At 33.8% G+C, this 15,149-nt stretch overlaps 1 protein-coding gene across 3 annotated transcripts in view; it reads right to left on the bottom strand.

Annotated features, from left to right (window-relative positions):
* FANCL (FA complementation group L) overlaps positions 1 to 15,149 on the bottom strand; it is a 77,879-nt gene that overhangs the window by 46,439 nt on the left and 16,291 nt on the right. For all 3 annotated transcript variants that reach the window (XM_036872724.1, XM_036872725.1, XM_036872726.1), the window contains one exon: positions 11,765 to 11,865. In XM_036872724.1, coding sequence (XP_036728619.1) covers positions 11,765 to 11,865 — 101 coding nt within the window. The remainder of the gene's footprint in view (positions 1 to 11,764; positions 11,866 to 15,149) is intronic.

The following is a 15,149-nucleotide window of genomic DNA, read 5'->3' as shown; positions in this document are numbered from 1 at the left end:
AAAACCTGTTAGAGTTCAAAACTAACATTAGCCTCCTAAACTAGGAAACATTTTTTTAACAACACTATATGCTGTTTAGTCACTGGCCAGATATAATGGTAAAATGGGTCAATTTCAAGAAGTGCTGGGCAATAAAGTTGTGGAACACTATTTGTAATGAAAAACAGATCTAAATCTGAAGATACATATCTTCAATAATAGAATAAAAAGTAAAACAGAACAATCTTTATCAACAGAAAAAATGTTTTATCATAATCTATAAAAAGTCTAGAGTCTTAGAAAACAAATGAAAATTATTCTAGAAATGTTTATTTACATAAAAATATCAATGACTATATATTTAATCATTATTTTCTTTCAGCTTTATTTGTAAATGTCTCATATCCCCCTCCCCTCAAAAATTTACAACATGAGACTTTATCACATGTTTTATCAGTATGACTCTAAGGGTTAGATATATGGGCATCTGACTCTTTGAAAACATCAACACTTCAGATTCAAGATGTTGAGATGAGCATATGCTTTTATATCCTCTGTCTACTCACACACAGAAAAAAGGAATTTTAAAAAGATATGCATAATCCCACAGTTATAAAAAGCACAAGAAGGAATAGCATCAATCAAAGCAAATTTTCAACAAACTTTATAAAGATGTAAAGCGGTCAGAAGAGCACTGAGTAACAAAACAGATTAGAGGAGAGAGAAAGAGGGCTCCAGGAGGGAGACAGCTGGCAAAAAAAGAGTCTACAGAAGAGAGGGTATTACTTATATGTGGGAAGAAATTAAGGAAATTTTTTAAAAATATGAGAAACCAAAATGGGAAGAGGAAATTTTAAACTAAATCATAAACAATAAAGCTATGTTAAAAATGGTAATTGCTCTACCATTAGCTTTTCAGTGAAAAATATTTATGTAGTCATAAAAAATTAAACTGCTTACTAATTACAATTTTTAGAATTCAGCAATAGACAAAGCTAGCAGACTTAATTATAGTTACAGAAACTAATGTAAATATATTTGATCATTGCAATTTAAAACAGAGACAACAAAAATTGAGAAGGAGAAAGAGAAGGATATGAGGAGGAAAGATTAGAAACATTAAATTTTGTAATTGCTAATTTGAGAGTAAGAGGTACCATCTTTAATTGAACAGACATGAAAGAAGTTTAAGAAATATTAAAGCGAATAGAAGAACAAAAGAATAGTGATGAAGGGAGAGAGAAGGCAGTATATGAACTAAATCCATTTTTATTACAGTAGTTAATCAGTATTTAATTCTGATCAATCAAGCAATGCTGAATATAGGCATATTTTTTAGAAATACAGAAGTTACTTGTAAACATGAACATTTCAGAGTGTTTGTCTCAAAGTATAAGACCAGGGATGGGATATGGTATGGAAAAAGCCTGCTGCTTTTCATTATAAGCCCTAAATAGTTTAGAAGCATGATGAATATATACAGAGAGAGAGAGCAAGAAGGAATAGGGAGAGAGAAGGAACAACTAAATCACCAACTAGGACTTTTCATACTTCTCATTGCTGCTTGGCATCAACATGTTCAAAATCATTACGGAACATCTATAAAATAAGACAGCAATAAACTAAAGTTCTAGTCTTTTGTTTGCAATCACACGGACAAAGTTTAAGATGTAGAAATAATACATTAGAGAAAAACAGGCTTATGCTCAAAATACTGCCCTGCAGTCAAAAGGATCATAAGGTTAATTTTGTTAAGCTTTAAGACAAAATTCAAACTTTTAAAAATTTATAATTTCAGGTTAATCTCAGCATCGTCATTTAAAATTAAACATTCTACCCATGTTGATTCCTGTCTACTGTGTTTGGGGAAGAAGGAGAAAATTAATTGTGATTATTATCACGTTTAGTACATGTGACTGAGATTGGCAAATGTGCTCTAGTATTTATTCTCAGCTTCTTTCTTTTGGTAGTAGGATCCCAGCCACCGCAGCACTCCACCTAAACCGAGTTTTAGCTGGGTACACTCCATCCAGCTAGCAACCCTTCCAGCTGTCCTTGGGTATCAGCGTATCACTAAATTGTGGCCAATGTACTGCAAGCAGAAGTGATATGTGCACCTTTTGGATCATTTATAACAAAATCGTGGCTACCCCTCCCCCAATCCCTCCCATTCTCCCTTCCTGTACAGTGGAACTTAGGCCAATATGACCCAGCAAAGACCATGCCGACAAGAAAACCTCTTAGTGCAACTCTGACCAACAGAACTTTCTGCGATGACGGAGGTATTCTATATCTGCACCATCCAAAACAGTAGCCACTAATCATATGTAGCTATGGAGGACTTAAAATGTAGCTAGTATGAATATTAAATTTTTTGAGTTAATTTAAATATAAGTATCAATAGTCACATGTGGCTAGTAGCTACTATGCTGAACAACGCAGCCAGTGGATGGTTGAAAAGCAAAAGAAACCTGGGCTCTTGGGTGACCCTGTGAAACAAAGCCACCAACTCACTCTTGACCACCTGCTTACCTGTGAACTGTTAAATGAGATGAATAAAATTCTATTTTGTTTGAAACACTGAGGATTTGGAGTTCTCTTTGTTAACAGCAGCTCAGCCTGCACCTTAACTAGATAATCAATATTTGTATCTATTCACGATAGAAAGGAGTATCTTAATGTTTGGTCTACAGAAGAGATATTAAAGGGGAAAAAAAACAGCAATAAGCTCTTACAAGTAACATTAAAATCAGTTTTTCTTAAAAAAAGGCTATTTCAAATGTTCTCTTTTATTGGTAAGTTGGATATCTCAATTTAAACAACATGAAATAAATAATTTCTACTCATTTAAATAAAACATTTGGGCAACTTTCATTATTGGAAAGCTCAAATTTTTGAAAAGTTATAATCACATTTAAAACTTATATTTAGAAGTTTAGGTATTTACCACTTAGCTAGACATATTCTAAAACTGACTAAGAAATTATAAAAACATAAATATAAAAATCTAAAGAAATAAAACACTATACTTTTTGCACTTTACTTTGCATTTATCATTTGCTGCATTTCTTTATAAGTTACTGCTTGCAATAACTAAAATGGCACTAAACTTAGAGTTAAGGTTTTTTTTAAATTTTATTTATTTATTTATTTATTGGCTGCATTGGGTCTTCGTTACTGCACACTGGCTTTCTCGACCTGTGGTGAGTGGGGGCTACTCTTCGTTGTGGGTTGTGGGCTTCTCATTGCGGTGGCTTCTCTTGTTGCAGAGCACGGGCTCTAGGTGCCTGGGCTTTAGTAGTTGTGGCTCGCGGGCTCTAGAGTGCAGGCTCAGTAGTTGTGGTGCACGGGCTTAGCTGCTCCGCAGCATGTGGGATCTTCCTGGACCAGGGCTCGAACCCACGTCCCCTGCATTGGCAGGCGGATTCTCAACCACTGCACCACCAGGGAAGCCCAAGAGTTAAGTTTTTTAAACATTTGAAAGGGATATTAATACTTAAGCTTCAGAGAGGTTTTCGTTGTTCTTCTTAATAGGTGAATGTTATCAGTACAGAAAAACAGAATGAATGTGCTTTATATCTCTTGAAATACTATACTTACTCTGACCAAAAGCTTAAGTTATACAGTTTTTTTCATTAAATATCTAGATGTATTTACGTACTAATACCATCAAAAGGCAGACTGAAGACCTTCATGTTTTAATAAAGCACCAAAGTTTCCATTTCCACTCTCAACTTTAAGCATTAACTACTTCAAAAAACAACCTCCCTAGTTAACATTTTTCGTCCCTGTGTTCTCTGTACACCAGTCCATCCTGCCTTCCATTAACTAGATTAATCTTCCTAAATATCTTTTTAATCATATCAACCACTTGCTCAAAAATACTCAGTGAGTCCCCATCACCTGCATATAAAGAATCCTTAGCCTAACAGTCAAGACCTTTTAGTTCGGCCCTAATATTAATCCTCTTATGTGAGCAACTGATCCACTCCCAAGTCCAAAAATGAACTGCACGTTTCCATCACTACAAAGTTGCCTCCCCCATTCCTACCCTTTTAAGGCTTTCTATATTCCTCCCAAGCTTTCCCAATATCTACTTCCTCTCAGAACCTTCCTAAATTATCCATAGCACAAAAGAACTTCACCTTTCTCTAAACTCTCACACTGTCAGACTGATTCATATTTACTGATTCGCATGTAAGTTTTAAACAACTAAATGCAAATTCTGTTCAACTAGACACTCTAAATATATTACCAATGTTTAGAAGGACAATTTTTTCACTTTTATATAATTTGCATTCAGTGATTTGGATATATGTATGAGGTAAAAGCACTCTATTTATAAAGGTCATTTAGAATGAAATTCATACTTTTAACATCTATGTTCTTATGCGTTATACAACAAAATTATCATTATGATTATAATTAAATCATAACACTAATTATATGTTGTAAAACTCATACATAGTCGGACCTTTTGGTGAACTAGTGTCTCAACAACTTTATATTTACTTTACACAAGAAATTATTTGAGTCACATACTTATGTTTCTTTTCAGCCCTTATTACTAAGCATCACTGGTTTCATTTAAAAAATGAAGAGTATGTGGCTCTGAGAGGTTATGTGACTTGCCCAAGGTCACACAGCTGATAAGCCAGAATTAAAGCCCTTGTCTCATTACTGGAATTAATTTAGTATTAACAAGTATCTCCATTTTTCCCAATATGTTATATAATTCTTTGAAATGCACTGAGAATTACAGAGGATATCACCATCAATGAATTAAGTCCATTTCAAAAATATTGGACTTAATTAAAAATCTAATTTAATACATGTTGACAATCTTTCAGCAGCACAACAAATTTAGTAACACTCAGCTCTTTCCCAAAATAAATTTAAAAGGCCAAATAGTTTAATTCTACTCACTCTAAGCGATAAATAATATGCTACATTAAAAAGGACAAAACCATCAGGTCACTACCCCCTGTTTGAATCATTTAAGCTCTGAATTATCTAGGACCATGTGATTACTAAAATAAACATAAGATATCCTATAAATAAAGTGACTATGCATTTCTTTTGAACTGGGACACTTTTGAGACTAAAAGGGGCCAAGATAAAAGGCATAAGTTAGGACTATCCTAGGTAAAGTGGGATATAAATCAGCCATTCTATAAAGCAAACAAAGCTTTCAACTTCAGGACATTCTTAATACCAAACAGAGAATCCTATTAAACCCCAAGAATTCTGTTTAATTCTTACTGTTTTAATGAGCCATTCTGTAACATAACACAAGCAGAAGTTAATGGAAACCCATCAAGACACTTTTTTGCATCACCCACTTTTTGAGCCAGTATAACACCCAAAATCATCCACAACTTCATCTTACCCTTAGGACAACTTGCTGTTTTTAGTGTGTTTTTAAAGAAGTTGAAACAAGTGTAGAAATTACAATAGCAGCAATCAAACTTAAGATCAGCTACTAATTCTCAATGTCATTTCTATTAAAAAAAAAAAAAGGTATACGAATATAGAGGAAAAAGGAAAGATTTCAATCATATTTTTAAACATTTCCTTTTTTCTAACTTAATTTTTTATAAAGCTTGACCCTACAGAACTGATTAGATATGTCAAGTATGTAATTTAAAAACACAGCAAGGTTTTCCTTACCTTAAAAAAAAAAATCCTTCTTTTATTATCAGATTTTACTATTCCACTAACAAATCTACAAGATTATTATTTAGAGTGTAAGTAAAATATAGATATTTCATTTGGTCTAGGAATCATGAAGATTCTGAAAATCCATTTAAATCAATTTGTCATACAAATCATTATGTGTGTTATTTTAAAAGATATTTTAAATTAAGAAGCTAGACAGCTGCTCAGGCAGCACCTCAAAAGTTAACAATTCTAGCACAGGGACAGCACAGTTCAGGTCTCATTTGTAGCTCTGAGGGTCCTGAAACCCAATATTATCAGTGTGCCAAGTATACCAGGCCTGATTTAAGAATAAAGTCACAAAAATAAAACTGAAAGGAGATGTTCTTACTTCGCCAGACACTGCTGGATAAATACGGACAAAATCATACTATTTGGCGTCTCATAATCAATCCATGCGGACAACTTCTCTTCTGCTAACACACTGTTTATTTGTAAAGACTATGAAACTAATGATTAGGTAACAGCAGGTATATTCTAATTCAATCATGCATCCTAGTCACTATAATTAAACTATGAGCTTTCATAAATCTAAGCAACAGGTTTCAAAACTTTCATTTTGCACATGGCCAATTTTATCCGTGGTGCGACAGTCACACTTCGAGGCTGAAACTAATAAAAACTATGTCCAAGTACTTGAGGGAACTTTACTAAAGGCTCCATACCAGAGCTATCCCCACAGCTCACCTCCAAGGAGCCATCATTCACGCCAAATGCCTGAGCACTGTTATGCAGCCAGCCTTGGCAATATACACTCATCTTATATACAAAGCTGGGGATGAAAATATGTATCCTGAAACTTATTCTGAGAATTAAACAAGAACTCTATAAAGTAGCTAGCAGGAACTTAAAAATGGAAGTTCCTATATATAACAATCTAAGGGGGAGACAAACATTTATATTGTGATGAATGCTATGGTAGAGGCGTTCATATGCTTACCTTTGGCTTTCATCTATTATCTAAGTTAGAGACCTGTTCCTTTTCCTCCGCTATCAGAACAATGTATATAAAGCAAAGCAAAAGTCAGTACTTCCTATTTATCTATAAAAACATTTATTCCATAAAATGTTTTATATACTTGCACTATTTCTCTTATAACTTTGTTGCTAACAGCTCTCAAAAATCCTATACGTATATACCATAGTACCCATCTCAGTTAGAATTAAGTACTACTGGGATCTATCTACTTAAATTCTGACTCTTCCACTAGATGTAAGTTCCATGAGGAATCTTAAGTCTTGCTTGTGTATCTTCACTGCCTTACATTATAGGCATTCAATAAATAATAGGTGGAAAAAAATGAACAATTCAAAAATCTGATATTTGCATACTCAATGCTTCAACTGATTTTCATTACTGGAGTTCTCCCAATAATGTCACATCTGCTTAGAAAACTGCCTCAAACTGACTATATCAAAATAACAGATATAAAACTAGAAGAACATTTCTTCTTCCTTTTCCAAACCCTTCCTCCATTCCTAATTATCCTCTAAACACTAAGATCTTAACATTTAAGCATCAGAAAATAAGTCAAAATAATTTTTCTATCACTTTAAATCCAAAGAATGATAAGGTCCATGACATCAACGCCTCAAGAAAAATCTTCATAACTTCAGCAGAATTGTTAAGAGTGCATCTCAATTCATTACTTGTCTTCTCTGTCTCTCCCCTCCATTGTTTTGCTAAATTTTCTAAAAAAGGTTTCATCCATCCCAAATCCTATTCAGGAATGATATCTTATCAAATAAAACGTAATTTCATGAATATGCATTAACCAGTCCTCAATATCACCATAACAGTACATTTAAAATTATATGTAACATCCATTTCTGGCTAAAATGGAGTACCTTACTGAAGACCAAAACTTCCTCTGAGAACAACTAAAGTAGCCTGATGAAAGGGAAAAGAAAAAAAAAGTTTGAAGGTGTCAAAAAATTGCTAAAGCAACCAGGACTTGAAGGACCAAGGTCCTGAAGAAGGGGGAACAGAGGAGAAGTAAGCCAACACTTCAGCCATTTTTCCTTCAGGGTATTTAGCAATTCTGGGCATAGGGCAAGAAAAGGAGGATCTGGGTAAATGGAGCAGGCAGAGAGCTACTAGTAAGTGGCAAAAAAAAACAAAAACAAAAAAAACAAACAAAAAAACCAAAAAAAAATCAACAACAAAAAAACAAAACAAAAACCCTAACAGCATTTCTGGCAACCTCATGAGGATAGAGAAATAAAAATAATGGACTTAAAGGGCCAGAATCTGGTGAAAAGGTAGGGTCAGAGACTGGGGCCTTATATCCTGGCAATTTTCCATCAAAACTTTTAATAAACTGCAAGGGATAAGAGGATAAAAAGCCAAGCAGAAAGCCAATCAAAAACAAAGGATAATTTAGAAATCTCATAATACTGAGGAGAAATTTATTAGAATTTAGAACCTACCAGTGGGAAAAAGTCCCAGTGAACATCCCTAAGCTCTCAGTGGGAACCCTTGGAGGGTTACCGGTAAAGGCAAAGTAAACAAGAGGTATGTGAAGCACTGCCCAAAATGCAACCCAGACTCTAATGGGCTAAAGGTAAACTAGCCTAATGAAGACAAAGATTAGAGTTTAGGATCTACCAAGGGAGAAATCCAAATGAGCACACTTGGCTCTTGCTTGAAAGCTCTGGAGGGTTATAGCCTGGGACAGGGAGAGGAGCAATAAGAGCCCTGCAAAAACTACAACCCACCGGGAACCATTTCAGTCTCTATGGCAACCTGCCCCCGCTTTATTTTCCTAGTAAAGAAAAAAGTAAACCCTCTGTAGAACAAAATATCATCTGGAGCTTCCGAACTTTTTAATACACAATTTCCAACACTCAACAAATATTATTAGGTATAGCACTGCAGCCTGAATGGCCAAAGGCAAGTACAGAAGAACAGCCAAGACAGTGAAAAAAGGTGCATTAACTAGAATGCCTACAAATTAAGCCAGTTTCCTCATTTCTCCCCTTTTGCCGTTTTTTTTTTTTTTTTTGTTTTTTTTTCCCCCGAAGAAAAAACAATCATGTTATTGAGAAGAGACACAGAGATTTAAGGTTTTACATTTTTTTTTGTTATACAGTATTCAATTTTGTATTGATTCAATTGTGAAAATAAAGAAAAACCCTTACTCTTTGCTGTTAAAAAAAAGTCTAGGCCTTGGTATTCACCCAACAAAGTTGAAAAATAACATCCACATGAAAAACCTGCACATAGATGTTTACAGCAGCTTTATTCATAACTGCCAAAATTTGGAAGCAACCAAGATGTCCTACAGTAGGTGAATAAACTGTGGTTCACCCAGACAATGAAATATTACTCAGTGCTAAAAACAAATGAGCTAATGAGCCATGAAAAGACTGAGAGGAAATTTAAATACATATTACTAAGTGAAATAAGCCAATCTGAAAAGGCTTCATAATGTATGATTCCAACCATATGATATTCTGGAAAAGGCAAAACTATGGAGACAGTAAAATGAACAGTGGTTGCCAAGGGTCAGGGGAGAGGGAGGGATGAATAGGTAGAGCATAAAGCATTTTTAGGGCAATGAAACTACTTTGTACAATATTATAATGACAGATACACGTCTTTATACATTTGTCCAAAACCATAAAATGTACATCACTAAGAGTAAATCCTAATATAAACTATGGTTTTCGGGTGATAACAATGTGTCAATGTAGGTTCATCCATTGTAACAAATGTACCACTCCAGTGGGGGATGCTGATAATGGTGGAGTCTATGCGTGTATTTGGGGGCAGAAAGTATATGGGCAATCTCTGTACCCTCCTCTTAATTTTGCGATGACCCTAAAACCACTCTAAAAAAATTAAGTCTATTAACAAAAATTAATAAAAGCACTAGGAATGCCAAGATCCAGGACTATCTGACAGAAAACCACAAGAAAAAAATAAAAAAAGACTCAAGGGGATCTAGATTATGGGAGTAGTTAGAAAAATTTTAAAACCTTAAAAAAAAAATAGAGAAAAAGATGGAGAATTTCAACAGAGTATTAAAATCTAGTAGAGTTATACTAATATCTTAACAAAGTAGACATTAATGCAAGAAATATTGCTAGATACGAAAAGAAACATTTAATGATGAGGGAAAATCCACGAGGAAGATGCAGCAATTATAAATGTGTATGCACTCTAAATTAAAAACAGAACTTCAATATGATCCAGCAATTCCACTTGAGGGCATATGTCCGAAGGAAACAAAATCACAATGTCAAAGAGACATCTGCACACCCATGTTCACTACAGCATTATTTACAATAGCCAAAACATGGAAACAACCCAACTGTCCACTGACAGATGAATAGATAAATAAAATGTGGTGTATATATATACAATGGAATACTTTTCAGCCATAAAAAAGGACATCCTGCCATTTGCAACAACCTGGATGACCTATAATGGGCATTATGCTAAGTGAAATAAGTCAGACAGAAAAAGACAAATACTGTATGATCTCACTTATAATGTGGCATCTAAAAACATACCCTAAAAAACTGAATTCATAAATACAGAGAAAAGATTGGGGGTTGCCAGAGATGGGTGTGGAGGGTGGGTGAAACGAGTGAAAGAGGTCAACAGGCACAAACTTCCAGTTAGAAAATAATTAGTGGGAGTGTAATGTACAGCATGGTGACTACAGCTAATAATATTGAACAGCTGACCTGAACAACATGGCGGTTAGGTGCACCAACCCTCAACACAGTCGAAAATCCACCTATAACTTCACAGTTGGCCCTCCATATCTGCAGTTCCACATCCACACATTAAACCAATGGCAGATTGGATAGTACTATAGTACGTATTTATTGAAAAAAAATCTGCATATAAGACCCCATGACGCTCAAGGGTCAACTGGATTGTATATGTGAAAGCTGCTAAGAGAATAAATCTTCAGCGTTCTCATCACAAGAAAAAAATATGTAACTGTGTACTTATGCATGTTAACTAGACTTCTTGTGGTGATTATTTCATAATACATACATATATTGAATCAGTATGTCATACATCTGAAACTAATATAATATTCTATGTCAATTTTATCTCAATAAATAAATATTAAAGGGAATTCTTCAGTCAGGAGGAAAATTACTCTAGACAGGATAGAAATGCAGTAACGAAGGAATGAAGAACACTGGGAGAAATAACTGTGTGTGTATGTATAAAAATACTGACTTTAAAAACAACAATAATAACGTTTGTCAAATTTAAATATAGAATTAAAATGCATTATAACAACAACACAACAAAGGGGAGAAAATGCATTAAAGAGTTTTAGATCCTCGCAATATAAGAAAATTGGTAAAGATAACAATGTATATTTTGCTATGTGTATGCTGTAATCTCTGAGGTAACCTCTAAAATAATAAAAAAAAGTATACCTAAAAAGTTAATAGAAAGAAAAATATAATAAAAATTGTGATTAATTCAAATAAAGGCAGATGAAGAAAAAAAACACAAAATACATGAGACAAATAGAAAACATATAGCAAGATAATAGACATAAAACTAAATATATTGGGTGATGTCAGTGAAAATGGCAGTCAGAAGTTCCTAAAATTCTCCCCTCCATATAATAGCAACAAGAAAACCAACACAAAAAAACTGTCAGAAAAAAAGACAAATATGTGAGGTGATGAATGTTAATTAATACAATTGTGACAATCCTTTCACAAAGTATAGGTATATCAAATCATCACACTGTACACTTTAAGTATGTAAAAATTTTATTTGTCAATTATATCTCACTAAAAGAAAAAATAATGTTATATGTTCAGTGAAAATATGGTAACATCTTAATTTACTGTGTACATAAAAATGTTATTTTTTTCCAAATTATATTTAGAATGCTACCTTGTAGGTCAGTTTTTTTATGATGATATACCTTTAATTCATAGCCACAATAAGGATCAGATACTCTAACTACATGACACTTTTGACTAAAAACAGTGCAAAATAAATTGCTAAAACTGAAAATATATTAAATTGAAATGCGTAAGAGAAAGGCATTTCTAAAACATTTTAAAATAGACATACTTATCCCAACCAAGAGTTCCTATCTCTTCAATAAGGCTTGAGTAGAACTGGGGAGGAGGAGGTAGTACATACAGCTCTTTTTTATTCTTTAAAGCAACTTCCTGTTTAAAAGAAGAAACTTGAATCAGCTGCGGAATGCTACACAATGAATTATTAGTACCTGATTACGAAACACAATTCTGTAATCTTTGTACCTAACTAAAGTATCCATTATTTTTACAGAAAATCCAGCTGAATGATTCCCCTTCTCATAAAAAAAGACATGAAAAGGGTAAAGGACTGCACTGAAGGTCATGTAAAACTGTCAATTATTATACCATAAAAACTTAAGACTCTCATGTTCTCCTAGACCATTATGCCTATCAGAGATGAAAAAAATTCACACACACACACACAAAACCCCCTCATTCTCAAGGCTTCACTATTTTTCTACTCCTGTTGATATAAAGAAACATGTACCTTTAAAGAAAAGCCTGAACTCTATGTACATTGCCTAGACTGATACATTTGCACACCTTTGTGAATCACATTCTTATAAAAATCCTTCATTATCACAAGAAATACATACCTGTTAATTTCTTTCACTGACTTACATGCTGTATTACTCCCAGACCAGCTAAGTGTTTTGCCATCTATCTGGCTAGATCACAGCTCCTTTCCCTGCTAAGCCCACCTATGATATCTTTAAGATGGTTTATGTTCCCCCAAACAAAACTAAAATTTACACTTTTACAAGCAATACAAACATCACTAGAGTTGCTGAGGCTGAAAATTACCAGTTATTTCAAAGGTGCTAACCTAGACAAATATCTTATTTGGAAAGTAAAAATAAATGTATCTATACAGATGTTCATATGGTCTGGATTATCAAAAGGTATTATAAAAAGGAAAGAAATAATAAAACCAGAAATTAATTAATAAAATCCAATAAAGAAATTAAAAACCAGATATAATAAATAACAAAACCAGATGGGAAGAAGTATAAAAATTATAAGTACTTCTGGTAACCCTAATAATAAGTATAAATTTTTATTCGTTTAAGTATATATTTATTAGTCCTTATCCTTTTTTTTTTTTAAACAAGGATAGGAGACAATTAAATTGAGGTAACACTAGAAAGAATAGATTTTTACAAAACAGCGTTTCAAAATCAGGACTGTTTACTGAAACTACTTTAATACAGTTCTAAATCTGCTATAGGATAAAAACAAACAAACTGTGAAAGCAGGTTTGTAAAGCCCAGAATGTCAATGTGAATTAGAAGGGAAGCTCCCAGAAGACAAAAAGTATACTGCTTTTTTATAAACTAGATACCTAATGCTGTATATAGATAGCCTGATAGTCCACAGAAATAAATTTGTACTATTAAGATTAGCCTGTTACTAGTACTACTAATAATAATGTCAATATCATTCCTGGACTTACAGATGTAACAGCTATACAGTATTTGGAAACTTTTTTAAATTCAAAAATATTAATTACTACTATTCACGTACACTGAAGGTTAAAAATAAACTTGGATAATAATAAAAATGTACTTTAATCCTAGGTTTATGACATTTGTAAACTCTGCCTTCTACCTAGGGTCAGACAAGTTATTCCTATTCTAGAACTGTAGCAGAGAAACGGGCAAAGGCAGAGAAGCAAAGTGTTCTTTGTGGACAAGGAAGCAAAGGTACATAGTAGAAAGAACACAGGCTTTACAAACAGGTTTTAATTCCTAATTTTAAACATTTCCAAGTTTTGAGGCCTTAGGCACTCAGTGACTCAGCCATAAAAAAGGAATAAAATAATTTACCCTGTTGAGTTCTTTTAAAACAACTGTTCATCTATCAGATATGTACAAGCTCCTACTATACGCCTAGTTATTACTAGGAAACTCCATGAGAGATTTAACAAAATTTCCTGAAATAAGATCAACACCTACTGATTTCATTTGGGCAACATTCTCAATACTTTCACCAGTGATTATATTAAATGAACCCTATTACTAACAATACAACCCAATAAACTACTAATTCTTACGTTTTTAGGTACAGTGCCATAAATGTGCAATAGTATCACCAACTCTGTCCACAATTTCTTTAGAAAGCTAAAGTAGAGGATCTCATTTTACTCAGAAATGCAATGACAAATGTACTAAATAGAATATTGTGAATTGGAGATCAATCCCCAATTATTTTAAACTATTGAGTATTTCTTCAAAATTAAATGACCGATAGAGCTTAAAGTTAGCTTCAGCAGTAACGAGCCACAGTATATACAGTTTTTACTCTGGTTCCCTTAGCCCAGGGATCCCCAACCCCCAGGCCGTGGACTGGTCTGAGGCCTGTTAGGAACAGGGCCACACAGCAGGAGGTAATGCACAGCAGGAGGTGAGCGGCCAGTGAAGTGAGCAAAGCTTCATCTGCCGCCCCCAATGGCTCACATTACCGCCTGAACCATGCCCCCCATCTCCCCCACCCCCCAGCTTCGTGGAAAAATTGTCCTCCACAAGACCAGACCCTGGTGCCAAAAAGGTTGGGGATCACTGCCTTCGTCCTATTTGTATAGGTTATCAAAATTATGATAAAAAGACAAAAGAAACTTTTCAAACTTTTGTTCAATGTCAAGGAGATGTAAACCAAAATACGCTTCACTTCTTCACCTTACATTTTTTAAGGTTATCATGTTGTGGCCTTTGACAAAATTGATAATGAATTTTGATAATCCTTATTAATTAGGGCTTACAAATTTATTAGTCAAAATTTAAACTTTAGAATCTGATTTTTTTTATACTCTTTATTTTGATCCCAAACGTTTCACCAAAGCTCCACCTCAGTGGGTTGTTATGAGGATTAAAAAAAGGGCTCAAGACAAATCCAGCAAGTAAATAAGCTCTAAATATGTGGCAGCTGCTCCTAACAATAAGAAGGCCTCAAAAAGAACCACAAAGAAATATCAAACTGCTTTCAGTTGTTAGTAGCTATATATTGGTACTGTAATTTTGTAAAACAAATATAAAGAAATATAGATATGGGAAAAGCATAAGTAAAACATACAAGTAAAAACATAATAAAATAACTATGTTAATATTCAAAATGAAAATTTTCAGATTTAAAAGAGATATAAGCATAAAGTCAAAGAAGTAAAATCCCTATGCCAAATTTGAAATGAAAAATTTGAAATGAACTCATGATTGTTTTCTTTCTAAAAAGCATTTTTTTCAGGCTTTGTCCACTGAAAAGGCCTAGAATTAATACCAATGAACACTCCAGTTTTGAGACTGTGGCATCCAAATACCATTTCCTACAAAAAAACCACAGCTCTTTGGAAAAATAGGATGAGTTAATGAAACTGGGGCAATTGGTGTCATAAAGCAAAGCTTGGGATGTGTTAAAAGAAC

Source organism: Balaenoptera musculus, chromosome 13 (genome assembly GCF_009873245.2).
Source record: "Balaenoptera musculus isolate JJ_BM4_2016_0621 chromosome 13, mBalMus1.pri.v3, whole genome shotgun sequence".
NCBI lineage: Eukaryota > Metazoa > Chordata > Mammalia > Artiodactyla > Balaenopteridae > Balaenoptera > Balaenoptera musculus.
Note: the sequence above shows the minus strand (reverse complement) of the source record. Positions and strands in the feature narration are given on the sequence as shown.